Below are 22758 nucleotides of genomic sequence, written 5' to 3'. Positions count from 1 at the left end.
ATGGTTGCTCCTCTTCTAGTCCAGCTCTCTGCTGTGGCCCAGGAAGACAGTGGAGGATGGCCCAGGTGCTTGGGCCCTGCACCCGCATGGGAGACCAGAAAGAAGCACCTGGCTCCTGGCTTCAGATCGGCACAGCACTGGCTGTAGCAGCCATTTTGGGGCATGAACCAATGGAAGGAAGACCTTTCTCTCTGTCTCTCTCACTGTCTATAACTCTACCTGTCAAATAAATTTAAAAAAAAGTATATAAAAAAAAACAAGAGATTGGCATCACACTGCCCCTGAAGATGCCCAGGAGAGACCTAGCGTTGGTCAAAACCCTGCTGAGAGCAGGAACAAGTCTTTCCCTGCCTGCTCCACTTGCCTCCCCATCACCCTTAAGTATTAGCACACAGCAGAAAACAGTGTGCAGTGGCCTCGAGTCTCCACTCTAACCCAGTGAATCAAACATTTTTCTTGGTTTGCGACAGTTTCCAATAGTTATCACTGTATGTGGAGTTCTTATACACTAAGGAAAGAAGGGTCCTAGAATAACGTGGTCACTGAGACAGAACATGGTACACAGATAAACCATGGAACTTGGAGTCAGTGGGTTTCTTTTTTTTTTTTTTTTCTTATTTGACAGGTAGAGTTATAGACAGTGAGAGAGAGAGAGACAGAGAGAAAGGTCTTCTTTCCGTTAGTTCACGCCCCTAATGGCCGCTACGGCTGGCACTGTGCTGATCGGAAGCCAGGAGCCAGGTGCTTCCTCCCGGTCTCCCATGTGGGTGCAGGGGCCCAAGCACTTGAGCCATTCTCCACTGCCTCCCAAGGCCACAGCAGAGAGCTGGACTGGAAGAGGAGCAACCGGGACTAGAACCCAGCACCCCAACAGGTACTAGAACCCGGGATGCCAGCACCACAGGCGGAGGATTAGCCAAGTGAGCCATGGCACCGGCCACCAGTGGGTTTCATTTTAGCACCATGATAGTACTCTTGACCTTAAACACATTAGTACATTTTCTTCTTTACAATTTTTATTTATTTATTTTTATTTGTTTGTAAGGTAGAGAGAGAAAGAGTTGGAGAGAGAGAAAGAGAGGGAGAGAAGAGAGAGAGCTCTTTCATCCACTGGTTCAACCCCCAAATGCCCACAACAGAGGCTGGCTCAGGCTGAAACCAGGAACCTAGAACTCAGTCATGTCTTCCATGTGGGCAGCAGAGACACAAGTACCTGAGCCATCACCTGGTGCCTTACAGAGTACACAGTAGCAGGAAACTGGAACGAGGAGCAGAGCCAAGATTTAAAATAATGCACTCTTGGGGGCCCTTGTTGTGGCATTGGGGGTAAAGCCACAGCCTGCAATGCCAGAATCCTATGTGGGCACAGGTTTGAGTCCTGGCTGCTCCACTTCTGATCCAGCTCCCTGCTAATGCACCTGGGAAAGCAGCAGAAGATTGTCCAAGTCCTTGGGACCCTGTACCTACGTGGGAGACCTGAAAGAAGTGCCTGGCTCATGGCTTTGGCTTTGGCTTTGGATAGGCCATTGAAGCCATTTGGTTCATGAACCAGAGGATAGAAGATCGATTTCCTCTCTCTCTCCTCTCTCTCTCTCTCTCTACCTTTGCTTCTCTGTAACTCTGCCTTTCAAGTAAATAAATATATCTTTTTAAAATATGCACTCTGATATGAGATACAGGCATCCCAAGTGGCATTTTAATTTCTGTGCCAGGAGCCCCAAGATTTTAGATTTTCTGAGCCTTGGTTTTATAATCCATACAATAGGCATAGTAACACCCATCACTCAATAAACAGTAGTTCCTTCTGGAAATAAAAATCACACATGCATCAGGTAATTGGCATTTAAGTGGGCTGATGTGTAAACTCCAAACCATTAAGTAATTATCAGACATTATTAATTCAGCGTAAAGTATTTAGGAAGCTTGACATATACCCGATACCGAGATGAGCACTAGAGGAAACGGAAGGCTGGATAAAGCAGGGCCTGCCCTCCAGGAGAGAGTTGCTGGAAAAGAAAAAAAAGGCAATGAAGGCCTCTGTGGCCTGCATGAGTATCCACACTCCCCACACCTGGCCTTCCCTAGGGGACATCTGACACCTTCACTCTGGCCAACACAGGAGCGCTTGCCCAAACTGCCTCACCCAGGTGCCCCAGGGACAGGGCTGCAGGGTGGTGAATTTCCAAATCTTCAGAATAAGTAGACAAAGGATTCTCACAGCAAACAAAATCTGACCTGAGTGCCATGGGGAAGTTGTTGTAGGTCTGATGGGGGAGGTTATCAAGGACAAGGAGAGGAAAAACACCATCGGTCTGTTTTTCTCTTCTGCTGCTGGAGGATCAAGCAGTCCAGGGTTACTGATTCCCAGCCCCGTCAGCTGGGCCTGCTGCTTTTAAGCTCCTTTTGTTTTATTTCCCTCTGCCTTCTGAGAAGATAGAAAATGAGTAAGGGGCAGATTTCTTGCCCAACTATGACTCAGGAGAAAGTTCAGCCACAGAACAGGCAAGCGTGGCAGTGCCTTAGAGAAAAAAGGCTTGTCGAGGCTGGTCGCAGGTAGATCCACCCCAGATTCTTGAGAGAAGGCACCTCCTTCGTCATACATTCTAAGATCCCCAGAGTTCAGGAAGAAACCATCGGCTTTGGTACTGACCGCCTGGTACGATGTACTCAGCAGGCCCTCTGTGAGTACAACAGAAGCTTCTCTACAACATGACCCACAGGGACCCCACAGGGCCTGTCTGCAGCCTGACACTTGTGGCCCTCCTGGTCATCCTAAGCACAGAACACCCATCCCTGGGAGCCGGGATACAGCTTCGAGACAATGGGTATGATGGAGTCCTCGTGGCAATAAATCCTCAGGTAGCTGAGAATCAGAGCCTCATCTCAAACATTCAGGTGAGTGGCAGTCATGAAATCAATACCATTATCCCACTGGATCAGATCTGTAGCCTTCTCTATTAAGCTAACAATCCTGCCTGGTTTGTATTTGACCAGTAGAGAGAACAGCACTTAAAGTTGGCACCCAGAATCATGACGTGATCGAGACCACCAAAGTGTTGATCTAGCCCTCTTTTTGTCGTCATTGGTTACTACTAGTTTTAGTGTTCTTGTTTTCCCTCCATAACTTTTTTGGGGTAGCAGGGTAGAAAAACAGCAACCCACTGTAGAAACAAAGATTGACTCTTTGATGAGTAGGCAAGATAGTGCTGTTACCGGAGAAATTACAGGGTTCTTGTCTTCACGCAAGAAAGAATTCAGGCGTGAGACAGAGAGTAGTGGGAGGTAAAATAGCAAGGTTTATTAGGGAAAGGACATCATCTGTAAGGATGGATGGGCACCTCTCCAGACAGGACCTGGGAAAGAGTGCAGTCGCTCGCTCGGACTGGGGGGTGGGAGGGGAGGAAGGAGCGAGGTTACAGGTTGAGTGGAGTACACCCTGGCCAGACCAGGCGGGCGGCTCAGCAGAGAGGCAGAGGGCTGAGCGCGCAGTCCGGTTGAGACCAGGGGTTTTTAAGGAGATGGGTCTTTGTCTTCACACATCTCCTCCTGAAACAAAGGATTTTATGGCTGTAAATATTAAGAAGCTCCTATCTGAGTTTTCCCTTGAAGGTATCAGACAGGAGGAAGCCTAGCAGGCGCCATCCTGGGTTCAGAGAAAGGGTGAGCAGGACCCCCTAGAGAATGGGGATCCGGAGCAGGGTGTTTGAAATGCAGCTACTGGGCTGCATCTGGGAGATTGTGGAAGATTGGTCAGGCAGAAGGGATGTGGACCTCCACCTGGCAGGTTATCAGATAGAAGGGGGCAGGGCAGGATGTGAATGCCGGGCTGCCCATGAAACATTGTCAGGATGACTTTGAGATGCAGATGCATATGCTGGACATAGATGTCTTCTCTTTAGGCCTTTATGTCACACACACATAAGCTCATAACTGACTTCCTACCTAACAGTGCTTACTAAAACCATTGTGTTGGATTCCATCCTGAGGGTGGGAATTCTTAGAGAGAAAGGGTGAGAATCTGTGTGGAATGCCAAAGCCCCCAAACCTTCCTTCTCATCTAACTATTTTCACTTTATTCTGGCAAGGGAGGATCATTACTTATGAGCTTCCTTTGGTATTGCTCGAGCGAAATCAGTATGGCCATAAAGTGTGGGCTCAGACACACCCACAGGTGTGACCTAAGAAGGCTTTGTACAGCCAACGCTTAAAAGGCTTTCATGAAATTAGGAAACTTTTGAAGGCAAGTCCAGACACACAATCAGTATCCTAACATCTCTTCCAGATCACCTTTTCAAGCTCTTTTTTCTTTTACAGGTTTTCCCAAAATCAAAAGTTTATTCTAAAAGAAAACTGGCTCCTTCAAAATATTTTGCTATTCTTTATTATTACTGTCTTAAGTATAACAGGAAAACCAAAACATAAAGGACTGACATGTGATAAAATAAATTTTTCTCTTGTCATAGGAAATGATAACTGAAGCTTCCTTTTATCTATTCAATGCTACCAAGAGAAGAGTGTTTTTCAGGAACATACATATTTTAATACCTGCAACATGGAAAGCAAATAATTACAGCAAAGCAGTACATGAATCATATGAAAAGGTAAGAATACAAGATTTTATTAAATGAGCTTAACTTTTTCCTCCAGGAGGAGGGGGAAAAACACTCAAATATGCTGTACTTAAACTCTGAGCATGAGGATTTAAGCAAAAGCAAATCACTTACATTAACACACAAATAATATTACTGAATAGAATGTTGATGAGGAAATAGATGAATATTGAATATGCCATAAGTACATAAAACTGTATTGTGCTAGTTAAAAGTGTTTTGATTTTTAAAAACTAAAAAAAATGAAAATAAAATAAATGATTGAAAATAGTGGGATAAAAAATTAAGTAAAATGCCACTGTCCAAGTAGCTTCTCAGATCTCTTTATTGTGTACTTTACAGGCTCCTTTCTGAATTTTTGGTTGAGAACCAAGAATCAGTTTTATGCTACTGAGGATGAGGTGGGAAGGGACAAGTCCAATTATGACTGTCTTCATTTACATCCTGTCAGGGGCAGTGGACATGCACATCTGCACCAAAACACAGGCCACCCTCACAAAGAATGTGACTCTTTTTGGGCCATGGTGAAAATGAGTGGAATTTCACATTGGTTCAAATCCAGGATGTTTTTATAGAGGAGTAAAGAGAAAAGAAGGCAGGAAGGCAATGGGTGTGTGTGTTAGGGATGAAGTGTGTATGTTGGGGACTGGGGGATTGGGGAAGGTTTGCCTTTTCTTTTCTAACCAAAAAAAGAGCTTAACCTCAAGTACTCTCATGAACTGCAGGTCCTGGTTAAGTATGACATCTAGCACTGGATGGAATACACGCTATAAATACATGTTACATGAGTCGGTTTTTAAGATATTTAAAATCTGTTTGAAAGGCAGAAAGAGAGAAAGAGAACTTCTATCCACCATTTCACTCCCCAAATAGCCACCACAGCCAGGGTTAGGCCAAGCTGAAGCCAGGGGCCGGGAATGCCATCCAGATCTCCTACGTGAGGGACAGGAACTCAATTACTTGAGCCATCATTTGCTGCTTTCCCAGGTGCATTAGCAGGGAGCTGGATAGGAAGCAGAGTTGCCAGGAATTGAACAAGCATTCTCATACAGGATGCTGGTGTCGTATGTAGGGACTTAAGCCACTGTGCCACAACACCCATCCCAGTGTTACATAAGTTTGGCAAGTGACTGTTTGAAGAAGCGCCCATCACAGCTACCAGAGGGCTAGGAGTGAAGGCATTGGGAACTTAGCTCAGGGTCCTAGCAAGGCAGTGGGCTGTGATCTGTACCCACAGCTCACACAGCACAACTGTGACAATGCGGTCCAGCCTCTCCTTGTCCTTATTTGTGTCATTTGGTATGAAATTTCCCAAGACTGGCTGGCGCTGTGGCTCACTTGGTTAATCCTCTGTCTGTGGCGCCGGCGTCCCATATGGGGGCCAGGTTCTAGTCCTGGTTGCTCCAATTCCAGTTCAGCTCTCTGCTGTGGCCCGGGAGGACAGTGGAAGATAGCCCAAGTGCTTGGGCTCCTGCACTCGCATGGGAGACCAGGAAGAAGCACCTGGCTCCTGGCTTCGGATCGGCACAGCGCCAGCTGTAGCAGCCATTTGGGGCATGAACCAATGGAAGGAAGACCTTTCTCTCTGTCTGTCTCTCTCACTGTCTATAACTCTACCTGTCAAATAAAAAAAAAATTTCCTAAGACTGTTTTAGTGCTTCATTCTCCTTTGAAACTACTCCCTCAGAAACTGAGGGCTATAGCAGTGCAGGTAAGGACCATATTGTCCTGAAGAGGCTCTTAAAAGCAATTGATTTATAAGCAAGTGAAAGCATTTACAATGCTTAGGCGTGAAGATAGGCCAGATAGGGGAACAGGTATAAACTGGGAAGAGTTATTAAACTCCGACTCAGTGCCAGGTACTTCACATACATGATTTAATTCTCACATGGCCTAAAATGAGTTACTGTTATCACAGTTGAGGAAACTGAAACTCAAATAAGATAAGGACTTGGTTCCACCCCATCAGCCGGTAAACCCATGTTCTTTGCAGTCTGTAAGTAGAGACTGCAGTCATCAACTTGGCCTTCAGTGGAACTGGAGACCCCCAACACAAAACCGAGCTTGCCAAAGGTAGTCCTGCTAAGCCTTATGCAGGGGAGGAAATAAACAAGCAAAGCTACAGAAAGAATCTGACTCAATGGACGCCTCCGAGGGAAGAACGGCCATTGTGTGCTGTTGGTGTATCTGCTGGAGAGCAGTTCCTTTAACCTGATGATGCCAAATTTAAGCAAACACTGAGCAAATGCTTACGTATACACAGGCCTTGGTGAGTACTGCAGAGGACACAGGACCCACAGGTGATTATTATGATCTATACAGTACAACCCAACCCAGCCAGACTCCGAGTGTTCCATCCCCTGCTGAGCACACTTTCCTTTTTGCTTTCGGGTAGATCTGCACACACAGGACCAGTGAGGACAAGCCAAAGCCTGGCCTCTTTAGCCTTTCTGTAGCCTTGCAACACCTTGGTTTGAATTCTTATCTTTCTAAAAATAAATATTATTATAAATGTAATTCATCCTCATTACAAATAAACTAAAACAACATAGAAATTTAGAAAAGTAAAAAGGAAAGTATTATTTTCCTCTACCCCTCGATGTCACTTACACATACTATACGAAGGCACTAAAAAGTTCATTTGGGTGCAAAAAAATTTAAAATTCATGCATAGTTTTCTCATAATATGCATTTTCCATAAACTTTTTGAAGGATCTGTATATATGTGTGTATATGTATGTACACAAAGGGGCTTCGAAAACTTCATAGAAAAATTAATTCAAAAATAATGCAAGTTGGGGCCAGTGCTGTGGTGTAGTGGGCATCCTATATGGGTACCAATTCCCGGCTGCTCCACTTCTGATCCAGCTCCATGATGATAGCTTAGAAAAGCAGTAGAAGATGGCCCAAGTGCTTGGGCCCTGCACCCATGCAAGAGACCTAGAAGAAGCTCCTGGCTCCTGGCATTGGATGGGCCCAGCTCCAGCCATTGCAGCCATTTGGGGAGTGAACCAGCAGCTGGAAGACCTCTGTCTTTGTCTCTCCTTCTTTCTATAACTCTGCATCTCAAATAAATAAATAAATATTTTTTAAAATGTAAGTTTTCCATGTATTTTTTTAAAGACTTACTCATTTATCCATTTGAAAGGCAGAGTGACAGACCAGAGGGAGAGAGACAAATCTTCCAGCTGCTGGTTCACTCCCTGGATGACTACAATGGCCTGGCAGAAACTCCATCTGATCTCCCACAAGGGTGGCAGGGATCCAAATTTGGGCCATCTTCTAACACTTTCCTGGGCACATTAGCCAGGGGCTGGATCAAAAGTTGAGCAACTGGGGCTTGAACCAGCATTGCAATACAGGATGCTGTCATCATAAGCTGCAGCTTAACCCACTGCACCACAATGCCAGCCCCAAGTTTTCCATGATTTTGTGAATCAATCTCTCTCTCTCATACACACACACACACACACACACACACACACATAAATCTTACATAAACTGATCGTTATACATATTGGATTGCATTAGATTTAGATCCATTCTTCCAAAATCAGATTTCTCCCCCTTCACCACCCCTTTTTCAACTAAAGGAATACTTAACTTTTTTAAAAAAATATTTATTTATTTATTTGAAAGTCAGAGTTACACAGAGAGAAGAGAGGCAGAGAGATAGAGAGAAAGAGAGGTCTTCTATCCACTGGTTCACTCCCCAACTGGCTGCAATGGCTGGAACTGAGCCATTCTGAAGCTAGGAACCTGGAGCTTCCCTTAGGACTCCCCCATGGGTGCAGGGGCCCAAGGACTTGGGCCATCTTCTACTGCTTTCCCAGGCCATAGCAGGGAGCTGGGTCAGAAATGGAGCAGCTGGGTCTCCAACCATCGCCCATATGGGATGCAGGCACTGCAGGAGGTGACTTTACCAGCTACACCACAGCACTGGCTCCAAAATACTTAACTTTTAAAGGCAAATCTGAGACGTGTTATCCTTCTTCCTAAAAGAAAAAAAGAAGCAATGTCATACATAAAATTGTGTTGTCTTCATGGATACATGAACATTTACCTTAGTTTTGGACTTAACATCCTGCGTGTTAGCACCCATAAAGGTAACAGTCACAGCAGAAGATGAAATGCACCTACATTAGTATGATTTCTTGGCTGAACTAATCATTTACAGGAATGAAAGAGTAAGGGTGAAGATAAAAACATGTCCTATTGCCTTATACTGATGAGATGACCTATGGAAAGTGATTTGCAAAAGTCTGTAACGTTTTACGGTGCTGTTCTGAATGATGTATAAATGCTCTTAAAATGTCTTCAAATATTTTTGTTGTGTTTCATAGTATTTTGTTATATTAGACCTTAACAGTGCTAAAGTTCAAAAATATTTTAATCTCAAAAATGGGACATTCAAGTGAAAGTCATGTAAATTTGCTGAGCTCTTAAAATAGAGATGGTTTTGCAAGTACCAGATGATTGTTGAAATTTGGCTGTGAGTGCATTCAGAACTCCATTGAAAAGGTTTTTCTTCCTTTTTTCTTTAATCTGTTTTTTAAATTTTATTGTGGCTACACACAGGAAAATGCACAGATCTCAAGTGCACTGTTCAAAATGCTTTAACAAATGTATACATTCATGTCACCAGCATCCCAGTCCAGAGGTCGTCTTACGAGACGTTTCTATTCATGCAGGCGAATGTCCTCGTGACTGACTGGAATGGGGCCTATGGGGATGACCCATTTGCTCTGCAATACAGAGGGTGTGGACAGGAGGGAAAGTACATTCACTTCACACCTGCCTTCCTACTGAATGAGAAATTTACAGCAGGCTATGGCGCACGAGGTAAGCAATGCCTTTCAAAGGTGTTTTGACTTTGTAACTCTGTTTAAGCAGATTTTGTTACCCTCTGTATGCAAGTGACATATTCTATAAAATGTATTTTATACAGCACTTTACAAAACTTTATAAAAACTGTTCTCTCCCTGGTAACCATGACATGCTGAGTATCCCTGCACAGACATATGATTTCATCAGCACCTCTCAAATCCATGAGCAGGCACAAGCTTTCCCTAAGTCATTCAGCTTGCACTGTTCCCCTCCCTTCCTTTGTCCCCAGCTCCAAAAATTGCACAATGTGACAGCCTGAGTCAATTCAGCAAATATGCCTGGGTTCCCAGAGCTTACAATAATAATTAGAAAAAAAAAAAGGAAAAGAAATGTAGTTTGGGAGTGGACATCATATGAAAACTTCTGTGGAGGAGAAGTCAACTTTGGTCTCAACTTTAAAGGCAATGTAAGATTCAGAGGTTTAGAGATAAAGTCAAAAAGGAGTTGATGCTGAAGATGGGGGAGTTCCATGAACTAAGAGTTGGAAATAAGCATAAGCATGGAGAATAAGGGATAAGGTAAAAGAGAGAGCACTACCCAAGTGGGGGAAGAGCTTCTACAATGGCCTTTTTTGCTCCCTCCTCCTGACCCTTTGATTTTAATCATTCCAGTAGAAAGGAGAATTGTCTCCCAGGAAAAGACAGGTTTGCTTGGATAGCACAGACTAAAGGTGACAGAGGCCAATTTACTTACCTGGATATGTTTTTTTTTTCTTTCCCCAAACTCTGAATGTATTGACCTCTATGAAGTGAAATAAAAGGTGTTTGATTGGGAAAAGAGAGGATGTAGAACTCCTCACTAGCTCCAAATAGATGTGCGACTGGTTGGCCTCCACAGGACCAAGCATTTTCACAGGACTCTTCATGGCGGTAGGGGGTGGAGTAGCAGGACTTGGAAGAGGAAAGTGGGGCACTGAATTGGTCTTTGGAGTGGGAATGTACAGCAGAGTGTTGTCACATCATCTATTGCTTAGGCAAGGTCCTCGTTGAGTTTCTAGGAGCTCAACAGCCAAAGCTCTCTCTTCCACAGGCAGAGTGTTTGTCCATGAATGGGCCCATCTCCGTTGGGGAGTGTTTGATGAATATAACAATGACAAGCCTTTCTACATAAATGGGCAGAATCAAATTAAAGTAACAAGGTTAGTACTTTTTCTCATGTTTAAAATCCATTATTTGCTTAATTCCAAAATTGTTTATACTGGCAGCTAAAATTTAAATGATAAGGTAGAGACCTTTCTATTTTTGCTTTTTAAGTTCTGTTACAGTTTTTAAGTAAATATTTGTGTGGCAAACATCATAAAAGGTTACGCCTTAGCTATCTCATTTTTCCCACTTCTTCACAATGTTCCTATGTGAAATTATCACAATTTATTCAACCAATCCCCTCTTGTTGGACAAATGAGTAGTTCCCAAGTTTTTGTTATTGCCAGTAACACTAGAGGTTATAGCATTGTACATATGTCATTTCTCAAGTATACAGGCATATATGTGTGTGTGTGTGTATGTGTGTGTGTGTGCATATATATATATATATATATATATATAAAAAACTCCAGGAATTACTGGGTCAAAGGGTACCCTCAGCTGTAATTTTGGGAACTAGTTTCTGATTCCTCTCCTAAAAGTTGCGCCATTTTTCACTTCCATTGACAGCATTTGTAATTGCTTATTGAGGAAGGAAACCTTTAAATGTCATTCTCTGCTTTCTCTGGTGTGCGGTGGAACTGAATTCAGAGGAGCTCTGACCCAGGATTCTGTCATCCGTGTCCTTTCTGGTTCGTCTGAATTTCCCATGTAGCTGTTAAAGCCCTTGGCAATTAGGACCACCCCGTCCACACCTCCCATCAAGACTCAGGGCTTTAAAATAAAGTGGAGTGCATTTCCAAATTAATGAGTCTTCTTAATAGAGCAATGCTTGTAATGTTTTATTTGTATCTAGCAACCTACAGTCCTTGACCCAAACTACTATGTAAGCCAGTCAAGAACATAGATCTTTCTAAAACAAACCCAATTCTAAGTATCTCTTTCTATTTTTAGGTGTTCATCTGACATCACAGGCATCTTTGTATGTGAAAAAGGCCATTGCCCCCAAGAAAACTGTATCATTAGTAAGCTTTTCAAAGAAGGATGTGTGTTTATCTACAACAGCACCCAAAATGCCACTGCATCAATAATGTTCATGCAAAGTTTATCTTCCGTAAGTATGGCCTTGGAATGACAAAATCGTATAAAATTGCACCCTTTCTTAAAATATATTGATACATTTTATGTGCTTAAATGTTATAAAATAATCTAGGTTCACTACATTTTACTTTCTTTATGTAAATATTTCTTTGTTTGTTTGCTTGAAAGTCACAGAGGAAGAGAGGGAAAGGGAGACATTTTCCATCTGCTGATTCACTTCCCCAATGACCGCAACAGCCAAGTCTGGTGCAGACTGAAGCCAGAAGCCAAGAACTGTATTCTAGTCTCCCAAATGAATGGCAGGGCCCAAAGTACTTGGGCCATCTCTTTCTACCTTCCCAGGTGCTTAAGCGGAAAACTGGATCTAAAGTAGAGCAGCTGGGATTCCAACCAAAACTCAGACACGGGAAGCCAGCATCTCAAGCAGAGGCTTATCCTGCTGTACCACCAAGCTGGCCCAAGATGCACTGCATTTTAGAGCTTAGGATACTTTAGAGTTCATCTAATTTTTATTCTGCAAGTGAAAAAACTAAATTTCCCAAGACAATTACCAAAAATAAAGTCCTTTAGAAAACTGATCACCTGCTTTCTAGGATAGGTGATTTAGCCAGGCAACTCTGGAGACCACAAAATGAATTGCTTTTATGGTGGTGTTCCTGCATCATTTCTTAGAGAGGGAACAGGTGGCCCCTTGAAATGATGCATTTTTTTTCCTTGAAGATATTCAGTCTGATTTTATTCAAGACTAGGAACTGTTTTGTAATTTTAAGGTGATGTTTCCTGTTTATTTTTTATTTCTTTTTATTAAAGCAGTTAAGTTCTTGCCACCCTCATATGGAGACCTGGACTGAGTTTCCAGCTGCTGGTTTCAGCACAGCTTTTAATGGTCTTGGGCATTTGAGAATATACCACTGGTATATTCTGGTATATATAAGTTCTCTCTGCCTCACAAATAGCTTTACTTTTTAAAGTGTGTTGGATTAATGAAAGTGATACATTTTGCACTTTCTCTTACTTGAGGTAGTAAACCACTCTGTATTTTATTTGCAATTCCTGTTTCTCTTTCTTTTATTTGCAAACAGGTTCTGCCCTGTTTCCTTGCCTTCCTAAGAAACTCACACCCTATTGCAGTTAATCTCTTTTCAAAACCTCAGCTGCTTCTATGAAATCAGAGGAGATTAGAGTCTATAATGCTTCTTCCATCTGAGCAACCATCCTGTAGGCAGCCAGTATGAACTTTAGGAATGCAGGCCTGGAAATAGAACTTAAACGGAAAGGTGATATCTCACCGAAGTCCAATAACCCTCAGCTTTAGGGGCACAGAAACCCAGCCTTATTAGCATTGCATGTGAAAATAACGACAGGGACTAATATATAAATCCAGAGCACCATTTTATAAGTTCCTATTTAAAAGGAGTGTGCTAACTGTCCTGGCGGGGGGGTGGGTCTCTTCCTCTCCCACCCTTCATTTTCACTTTAGGGTGGCCGTAGGGAGCAGCCAGACTCTTTCCAGAAGCCTGCACGGAATCAGAAAGGAGGGAGCCAAATGAGTTCTAGGTTTAGTCTACCTGCATCACAAAAACTTCACAGTCCCATCTGCTGCACTCCTCTGTGGGTTGGGCTGGGAGCCTCACAGCATACGCCTTGGTGGACTTTTCGATTCCCTGGCTGACCAATGCCCCTTGAAATGATGCATTTTTTTTCCTTGAAGATATTCAGTCTGATTTTATTCAAGACTAGGAACTGTTTTGTAATTTTAAGGTGATGTTTCCTATTTATTTTTTATTTCTTTTTTTAAAAGATTTTATTTATTTATTTGAGAGGTAGAGTTACAGACAGAGAGAGGGAGACACAGAGAGAAAGGTCTTCCATCTGCTGGTTCACTCCCCAAATGGCCGCAACAGCCAGAGCAATGGGCCAATCCGAAGCAAGGAGCTTCTTCTGAGTCTCCTACTAGGGTGCAGGGGCCCAAGTTGTTGGACTGTCTTCTACTGCTTTCCTAGGCCATAGCAGAGAGCTGGATCGGAAAAGGAGCAGCCAGGACTAGAACTGGTGCTCATATGGATGCCAGCACTGCAGGAGGAGGCTTAGCCCATTATGCCACAGCAACAGCCCTGATTTTTCCTATTTCTTGTCCCATCCATTATATTCTTAGTTTCTAGCTTACATATCTGATACCAACTTAATTCTGTGTATTTGGTGACAAGTTACAATCTTTGTGATCAATATCCAGTCAGGAAAGCTCCACAATTTCCTAATCACAGTCATGAAATGTGGGGAAAGAGAGCTAAACAAAGTTAAACCAAACCAGGTTCTGCCCTGTTTCCTTGCCTTCCTAAGAAACTCACACCCTATTGCAGTTAATCTCTTTTCAAAGCCTCAGCTGCTTCTATGAAATCAGAGAAGAGATTAGAGAGTCTATAATGCTTCTTCTATCTGAGCAACCATCCTGTAGGCAGCCAGTATGGACTTTAGAAATGGAGGCCTGGAAATAGATAGGGATCCATTCCTTTGCAGTACAAACTACACCTTTACTGGGGTACTGACACAGGTTCATCAGTAGCATTGAACAAATTATCTCTATATTTCTAAATTATGGGAATGGAGGTGTCAGGAAGTAGACTTAAGTTATTTTCCTTCTTAATCTTATTCTTAGAGATAAATATTTGAGCTAAACCAATATATGCTGACTGATCCATAAATAAAGGTGCAGTAGTCATTAAATGTGATTCAATGGAATTGTCCAACAAAGATAACATCTTCTGGACTGTTTTCTTAACACAACATCATTTTAAGACTGATATACACACACACAGTCTGCTCTCTGTTTGCCAAGTACAAGTAAAGGAAAGGATGCCAAACTTTGTTCGCAAACCAGCCGTCACTCTTCAAGGGAAGAAGTACACTGCTGTAGCCTTTCTAGATTTCCTCTCTTTCGGCTCACCTGGTCTTTCAGTCCAAGTTGCATGAGAATGAAAAGCTTCTCCAGTGCTGGAGGAGAGTTGCTCCTCTCTGATAGCCCCTGCTCTCTTTCCAGGTGGTTGAATTCTGTAACGCAAGTACCCACAACCAAGAAGCTCCTAACCGCCAGAACCAGATATGCAGCCTCACAAGTGCATGGGACATAATCACAGCCTCGGATGACTTTAACTGCAGCGCTCCCTTGGGTGGGATTGAGCTCCCACCTCCTCCCACGTTCTCCCTTGTGCAGGCTGGTGACAAGGTGGTCTGTCTCGTGCTGGATGTGTCCAGCAAGATGGCCGAGGTAACATTTTTTTTTTAAAGATTTATTTATTTATTTATTTGAAAGGCAGGCAAAATGTTTGAAATGATCACAACTTATTTTCTTGGAGATAGGGCAGACAAATTCAGAATGTGGCCCAGAAATTAGGATCATGCAGATGAAGGAAATCCACAGATAATTCTTCACCTCCATTTTGGCCACTAATAGCAGCTTTTCCCCTACCAAGACTCTTCTTCAAGATCCTGACACATAAGGAAAACTCTGGCCACAGCCTTTCGCCGATAAGCATCTGTGGTTGAAACAGCAGATGGAAATTGCGGTGAGCTGGCCTGACACTGTGTGTACGTTTCCTATGTCCCTCCACGACTCAGTGGTCCGGTGATTTAGCCAACTCCTGGGAACCTGCTCTAGCAACCTCCAGCTCAAGGCTGAGTCTCTGGAGTCAGGCAGATGTGCTGAAGTTCTGGTTACGTCACTTACTGGCTGTAACCAGGAGCTCAGTTTTCTCATCTGTAAAGTAGAACTAGGATACCTACTTTCACATGGAGATTTGCAAACCCTTTAATGAATGCAGCCATTTTTAACCTTAAACTATATGATCTTGTCATTCAAAATATTAAAAACAAATTGACTAAGTGCTCAAAACTCGTTACTTCTTAAATTTTATTCTAGTTTTTACTATGACTTAAGCCCAGCATTGGCTAAGAGTGGTTTTACATTTTAAATAGTAAGAAAAAAATCAGGAAAATAATATTTCATAACATATGAAAAATATATGAAATTCAACTTCCAGTGTCCATAAAAAAGTAACTCATTTGTTACCACATACTGCCTATGGCCACGCTGGTGCTACAATGGCAGAGTTGAGTAGTTGCAACAGAGAACTTCAGGCATACAAAGCCTAAAATCTTTACTATCTGGCCCCTTTGCAAAAAAAATTTGCTTATTTCTAACCTATAATCTAAAGGTTATTTCTGGCTTATTGTATCTCTGTGGGTTGGCTACTGCACACCTCTTCCCAGCTCTGTGTTCCATGCCATCACATTGTCAGCTTGAAGTCAGCCATGGTGGGACTATTTACTGCACAGAAAATGGCCATTGCTCTAAATCAGGGCTTGCCCTTGCTTGCCCTCACCCATCGCTCCCTCCTTCCTCCCTGCTTCTCTCCTTCCACCCTCCTTCCTTCTTTTGTTCCTTTCTTCATTCCTTCCTTCCTTTCCTCTCCTCTTCCCTCTCTCCCCCACTTCTGTTTTTCTTTTCAAAAAGCTAATTATTAAACATTTATTAGCATACAACTGTCTACATCACAGGAGTATTGAGGGAGAATAAATGTGATAGTAAATATGAGATTTTTGGTTCATAATTAATTATAAATGACAGATTTTATTTTTATTATAGTACATGTCCAAGAAGAGAATTTATGCTATTGTATTCTCTGCCTCATTAGTCCTAGAATTCTTGCATCTGGAGAGGGATATGACAGGGGGCTTATCTGAATTATTAAGAATATAGGAATATTAGGCTGGCGCCGCGGCTCAATAGGCTAATCCTCCGCCTTGAAGTGCTGGCACAGGCACACCGGGTTCTAGTCCTGGTTGGGGCGCCGGATTCTGTCCCAGTTGCCCCTCTTCCAGGCCAGCTCTCTGCTGTGGCCCGGAAGTACAGTGAAGGATGGCCCAAGTGCTTGGGCCCTGCACCCCATGGGAGACCAGGAGAAGCACCTGGCTCCTGCCTTTGGATCAGTATGGTGCGCCAGCCGCAGCACACCAGCCGTGGCGGCCATTGGAGGGTGAACCAATGGCAAAGGAAGACCTTTCTCTCTGTCTCTCTCTCTCACTGTCCACTCTGCCTGTCAAAAAACTTAAAAAAAAAAAAGAATATAGGAATATTAGGAATTCTGCTAATGCAATTTGTTATGCTGTCTACCTATAGATGGCTAGGACATGCTTTTCTCAAATACAGTCTCAGGGTAACAATACTGGTTACCTGACTATGTTGAGTGAGGATTGATGAAATGAAAGGAAGATAACTACTTAAGACATGAAATAAGCTCTATTGTACTTATTCACATTATGTATCACATCTCCATCATTGGATTCACAAACACCCTGTTCTCCCCATCTCTGTATCCCACAGGCCAGCACAGTGTGAACACCTGATAAATAAAGGAATGGATATAATGGTTCAGTGATGGTACAGGCAATAAAAGGGAGGAAAGGTGACTTTGTTACCTGGGGCTTATTTCTCTTCTGCTTATTTCATGTCTTAAGTGACATGAAATTCTGCCCCTTGGCCACTGTGAAGTCTACTATTGTACTTATTCACATTATGTATCACATCTCCATCACTGGATTCACAATAGAGTATGGCAAGATCTCACAGACATACGAGCTGCCGTGGAAGCCTTGTCAAGACAATGTCTAGTGCTGTAGAAGAATGTGGGCAAGGTAGACTTCACTGAAAGGGTGAACTTGGAGTTGAAGGATAGCAGGTGCTTGCTAGATTGGGTGAGATGAGGCAGAGTATGAGCAAGGACATTGCAGGGAAAGAAGGTGTGTGCAGTGGCCAAGGGGCAGAATGAGACGGACTTGTTCAGGGGAATGGGACTGACTGGCATGGCTGTCACCAACATTGGGTAGATCTGAGATGGAAATATGGTATGGAATTGAAAGAAATGTAACACATTTAATTAACAGGATCTGTTTAAGGACATGGAAGCTGGTAACACAGGAGTAGTAGATTTCTAGCACATCCATTTGGGAGGAGAGGTCATCATTGCGAATGGTGATTTGATGACCATGATCATGATAATAGCTTTTACCATGATAATAGCTTTTACATTCTCTATGCTCACTTTGTATCCATTTTGTAAATGAGAAAACAGGCTATAAAAAGACAAGTAATTTTTTCATGGCTACAAAATCAGCAAAGGTTAAGGCAGGATTCAGTCCTTGTTTATCCACTCTACCAACTTATCTCCCAGTACTATAAGAGAAACAATATTTAAGAAGGGGGTGGGGGGAAGGGATTTCGAGTGTGTAGAGTTTGAGATAAACTGTGGGACATGAGATTGGTGGGTGTGACATGCAGGTCCAGGCAGTAAGGGAGGTGTCTGGGATGGAGACAGAGGTCACAATCATCCCTGAACCCGTGGTCCTTGAAACTCAGTTTGCTGCCCCTTTCTCTTTTCCCACAGTCTTCTAAACAAGTGATCTTAGTGAATTCATCTGTAACATCACCTGCCCAAACCTGAACACTAATATTGCTTTATGTTTGGTTAGTACCTCGTGGTATAACTTTATTGTCATATACTCCTACATCATTCAGTTTATCTTCACAGAAACTCTATTTTATTTTATTTTATTTTTAGACAGGCAGAGTGGACAGTGAGAGAGAGACAGAGAGAAAGGTCTTCCTTTGCCATTGGTTCACCCTCCAATGACCGCCGCGGCCGGTGCGCTGCAGCCAGCGTACTGTGCCTATCCGCAGGCAGGAGCCAGGTGCTTTCTCCTGGTCTCCCATGGGGTGCAGGGCCCAAGCACTTGGGCCATCCTCCACTGCACTCCCGGGCCACAGCAGAGAGCTGGCCTGGAAGAGGGGCAACCGGGACAGAATCCGGCGCCCTGACCGGGACTAGAACCCGATGTGCCGGCGCCGCAAGGTGGAGGATTAGCCTACTGAGCTGCAGTGCCAGCCTAGAAACTCTATTTTAATAAGAGGGGCTGGTGTTGTATCAAAGCAAGTAAAGCCACCACCTGCAACATCGGGATCCCATATGGTCAGTTCATGTCCCAGCTTCTCTACTTCTGTTCCAGCTCCCTGCTAATGGCCTAGGAAAAGCAGAGGAAGACAGATGGCTCCTGCCACCCACATGGGAGACCTGCAAGAAGTTCCTGGCTTCTGCCTTTGGCCTGATCCAGCCCCAGCCATTGTAGCCGGTAGGGGAGTGAACCAGAGGATGGACAATCTCTCTCTTTGTATCCCCCTACTCTGTAACTCTGACTTTCAAATATATAAATCTTTTTTAAAAAGTAAGAAAGACACTACTGTATACGCTTTACAGATGAAGTTGCCAACCTAAGATGACTACAATCATAGTGGGTAACTCAGGATGGACACTAGATTCTCTACTACTCCTCTTTACCATTGTCGCTCCCCCTCTTCATGGAGGAACGACACTAAACCCTGCCTAGGCTTCTTATCCGAGTCACAGCACCATTATGTCGCTCCCCCTCTTCGCAGAGGAATGACACAGGACCCTGCACTGTTCTTTCGTCTGCTTGGCCCTCCCCGGGTTTGCTGCTGGTTCTTCCCGGGTTGGCTACCGACCCTTCCACCTCCATGGAAGGGCGGTTCCCCCTGCCACTTTCCCCACTTCCGCGGGGGAGCGGACACCGCCGGCCAGCTCTCTCAGGGGCTGCTCAGGTGTTCCTTCAGATAGATGTTCCTGGTGCATGTTGTCTCTCTCCTCCTTTATAGTCCTCTTCCACCAATCCCAACTCTGCTACCCACACGCTGAGTACGCTGCTCTCCTGCAATCAGGAGCAGGATCAGCTCCTGCAGGTCATCACTCAAGCTGGCGAGAGGCAGCTGCGTAGAAGTTGTTACTCCCTTCTCAGCACCATATTGTGGGAGAGCAGATGCATAGAATAAGTCTTAATTCCAGTAACAGTCTAGTCCGAGTTGCTCCCCACAGATCCCCCTTTCTTTTTATTTTTTGGCGTTGATATGCGCCTGTCTTCGGTGCCCCGCGGCACACACTCTGCTCTGCTTGCTAGAGTTGCCCACAGGTGCTTACAAGCCTACCAATCAGGCAAACCGAATCTGGGTCCTCTCTTCGCCATGTTGTGAGGAGGTTTTTAGGCGCTGATGCGTGCCTGTGTTCGGTGCCCTGCAGTGCATGATCTGCTCTGCTAGAACTGCCTGCAGGTGCGTACAAGCCCTATCAATCAGGCAGACCAAATCCAAGCCCTCTCATTGCCGTATTGTGGGGAGACTTATTGGTGTTGATAACGTGCCTGTCTTCGTTGACCTGCAGCGGGTAAGTTGCTAGCCGCCAGCAGGTGCTTATCGTCTTACTAATCAGGCAGACCGAATCCAAGCCCTCTCATTGCCGTGCTGTGGGGAGGCCTTATTTTTCTCTATTTCTCTATCCCCGGGCATTCCTATTTCTCCTATTTTACTTCTATCTACCAGCATTCCTATTTCTCTCATTTTACTTCTAAACTTCTGTTTCTCTTATCCCCGCGGTTTCCTGGCGCCCGCCCCGAGGCTGCTTCTCGGCGCCTCGCCCCGCGGCGGCTTCCCGGCTTCGCGCGCTCCGCGGTCTCCGCGCCCTTTGCGCCCACACCACGGCCTTAGCGCCAGCCCCGCGTTCTCTCTATTTGCGCCTCGTGCGCTCTCCCCGTTCGTGCCCCGCGCGCTCTCTCTGCGCGTGGCGGCTTCCGCGAGTCACACAGCCTAGCTCACATTTCCGCCACCGGTATTCAGTCTAAGTTCCCCGGGCTAACCTGGCAAAATCAACCTAGCTTACATCTGCGCCTTTCGGTTTGGCTTCCCGTCTTTTGCTCCCTGGGCTAATCTGACGGATTCCAACCTGGCCCACGTCTCCGCCTCTGGTTCCAGATTTTCGCCCCTTGTTCCCCGGGCTGACTCGACGAATCCCAAGCTAGCTTACGTCTCCGCCTCAGCCTGCCCCCGCAGCTTCAATCTCCCTAACATATTTTTCTCTACCCGGTATGTTTCCCTAACTTTTCTTCCAACAACAATATTCCCCTCTCATTTCTCCTGGCTTCTCCCCACAGTCCGAATCCAACTGTTTGTTCTAGCTTTCACTTTCGCATTTAATCTCCTAGCTTCCCCGCCATAGTCTGTATCCGAGTCTATGCCTAGGCTTTCAATAGCTTCTTCCGGCGCCTTTTCCGTCCGGCTTTTCCCTAGGCTCTTCTAGTCTCTCTCTCCGGTATTTTCCCACTTCTTCCCGCTTCTTCCCTCCTAGGTTCCCTATCCGAGTCACGGCACCATTATGTCGCTCCCCCTCTTCATGGAGGAACGACACTAAACCCTGCCTAGGCTTCATATCCGAGTCACAGCACCATTATGTCGCTCCCCCTCTTCGCGGAGGAATGACACAGGACCCTGCACTGTTCTTTCGTCTGCTTGGCCCTCCCCGGGTTTGCTGCTGGTTCTTCCCGGGTTGGCTACCGACCCTTCCACCTCCATGGAAGGGCGGTTCCCCCTGCCACTTTCCCCACTTCCGCGGGGGAGCGGACACCGCCGGCCAGCTCTCTCGGGGGCTGCTCAGGTGTTCCTTCAGATAGATGTTCCTGGTGCATGTTGTCTCTCTCCTCCTTTATAGTCCTCTTCCACCAATCCCAACTCTGCTACACACACGCTGAGTACGCTGCTCTCCTGCAATCAGGAGCAGGATCAGCTCCTGCAGGTCATCACTCAAGCTGGCGAGAGGCAGCTGCGTAGAAGTTGTTACTCCCTTCTCAGCACCATATTGTGGGAGAGCAGATGCATAGAATAAGTCTTAATTCCAGTAACAGTCTAGTCCGAGTTGCTCCCCACAACCATAAATTCTGCTTGCAATGTTTTCACCTACCTAGTATGAATTTTAAATGTATTTATTCATGTCGTGTTCTTTATTTGAAAGAGAGAGAGAATCTTCCATTCTTTGTTTCACTCCCCAAATGCCTGCAATGGCAGAGGCTGGGGGTGGGGCTGGGCCAGGCTGAAGCCAGGAGCCAGAAACTCAATCTGGGTCGCAAATGGGTGGTAAGGACACAAATACTTGAGCCATCACTAGGCACACATAGGAGGGAGCTGGATTCCAAAGGGAGCCAGGACTTGAACTTGAACCCAAGCACTCTGATATGGGATGCAGATGTACCAAGCGGCAGCTTTATCACTGTGTCAAACATGTATTCCACCCAGTCTGAATTTTAAAAGAAGCAGTTGCAAACCTAGTCTCAATTGGTTACATAGGTCTGAGTTGGAGTGAAAACAATAGGGATATGTGTTGGTAATTATGAGCATCTTGTTGGGGCAGAGTTCCAACCACTATCCCTTCCCCAAAAGGCACACATTTTTGAACCTATAATTCAGCAAACAATATTCTAACACTATGCCACCTTTACAACTAAAAAATTATGATCCAACGGCTCATAAAGAATTAGCAGAGATATTTGGTAATTTAATTATCTTGGTTATACTTTTAGCTACCAATCAAATGTTCATGCTTGCTTTTTCCTTTTTGGGACGTAGGCTGACAGACTCCTTCGACTGCAACAAGCAGCAGAATTTTTTTTGATGCAGATTGTGGAAATTCACACTTTTGTGGGCATTGCCAGTTTCAGTAGCAAAGGAGAGATCAGAGCCCCGCTACAGCAAATTAACAGCCGAGATGACCGAAAGCAGCTGGTTTCACACCTGCCTACCACTGTGTCCACTGAAGCAGAAATCAGCGTCTGCTCCGGACTAAAGAAGGGGTTTCAGGTAGCGTAGAGCCTCCTAAGCCTCAATCACCGCGACTTTCCTTTCCTGCCTTTTGTGCCTGAGCTTCCTTCTGATTAGGGTCAATTTGTCATGCAGTGCTCATAGCAACCTCAACTATTAGAGAGTAATGATGGATTACCTTTAAAGTTAGGAACCATTGATGACATTGTATTCCATGTGCCTGAAAAAGTTGGCATGTAATAGTTGCTTCATAAATGCTTGTTTAAAGAATGAGTATATAAATGAATACAATGGTTAAGGCGGAGAGACTCACATATCATTTGGGTACTCTCTCAACTGTCCCCATTCATTCTGGGACTACCCCAGCTGTAAC

General features: G+C 44.6%; 1 protein-coding gene across 2 annotated transcripts in view; it reads left to right on the top strand.

Annotated features, from left to right (window-relative positions):
* Nucleotides 1-653: 653 nt before the first annotated feature.
* Nucleotides 654-22758, top strand: part of CLCA2 (chloride channel accessory 2) — a 42138-nt gene continuing 20033 nt past the window's right edge. The window contains exons 1-7 of one of the 2 annotated variants that reach the window (XM_051856291.2): nt 654-2895; nt 4464-4601; nt 9302-9452; nt 10527-10635; nt 11534-11693; nt 14718-14945; nt 22194-22424. In XM_051856291.2, the coding sequence (XP_051712251.1) occupies nt 2710-2895; nt 4464-4601; nt 9302-9452; nt 10527-10635; nt 11534-11693; nt 14718-14945; nt 22194-22424 (1203 nt within the window). In that variant the 5' untranslated portion in view covers nt 654-2709. The remainder of the gene's footprint in view (nt 2896-4463; nt 4602-9301; nt 9453-10526; nt 10636-11533; nt 11694-14717; nt 14946-22193; nt 22425-22758) is intronic. The other variant, XM_002715881.5, reaches the window with a different exon arrangement.

Source organism: Oryctolagus cuniculus, chromosome 7, assembly GCF_964237555.1.
Source record: "Oryctolagus cuniculus chromosome 7, mOryCun1.1, whole genome shotgun sequence".
Lineage (NCBI taxonomy): Eukaryota > Metazoa > Chordata > Mammalia > Lagomorpha > Leporidae > Oryctolagus > Oryctolagus cuniculus.
The sequence above is the reverse complement of the archived record's forward strand: the minus strand, read 5'-3'. Positions and strand labels throughout refer to the sequence as shown.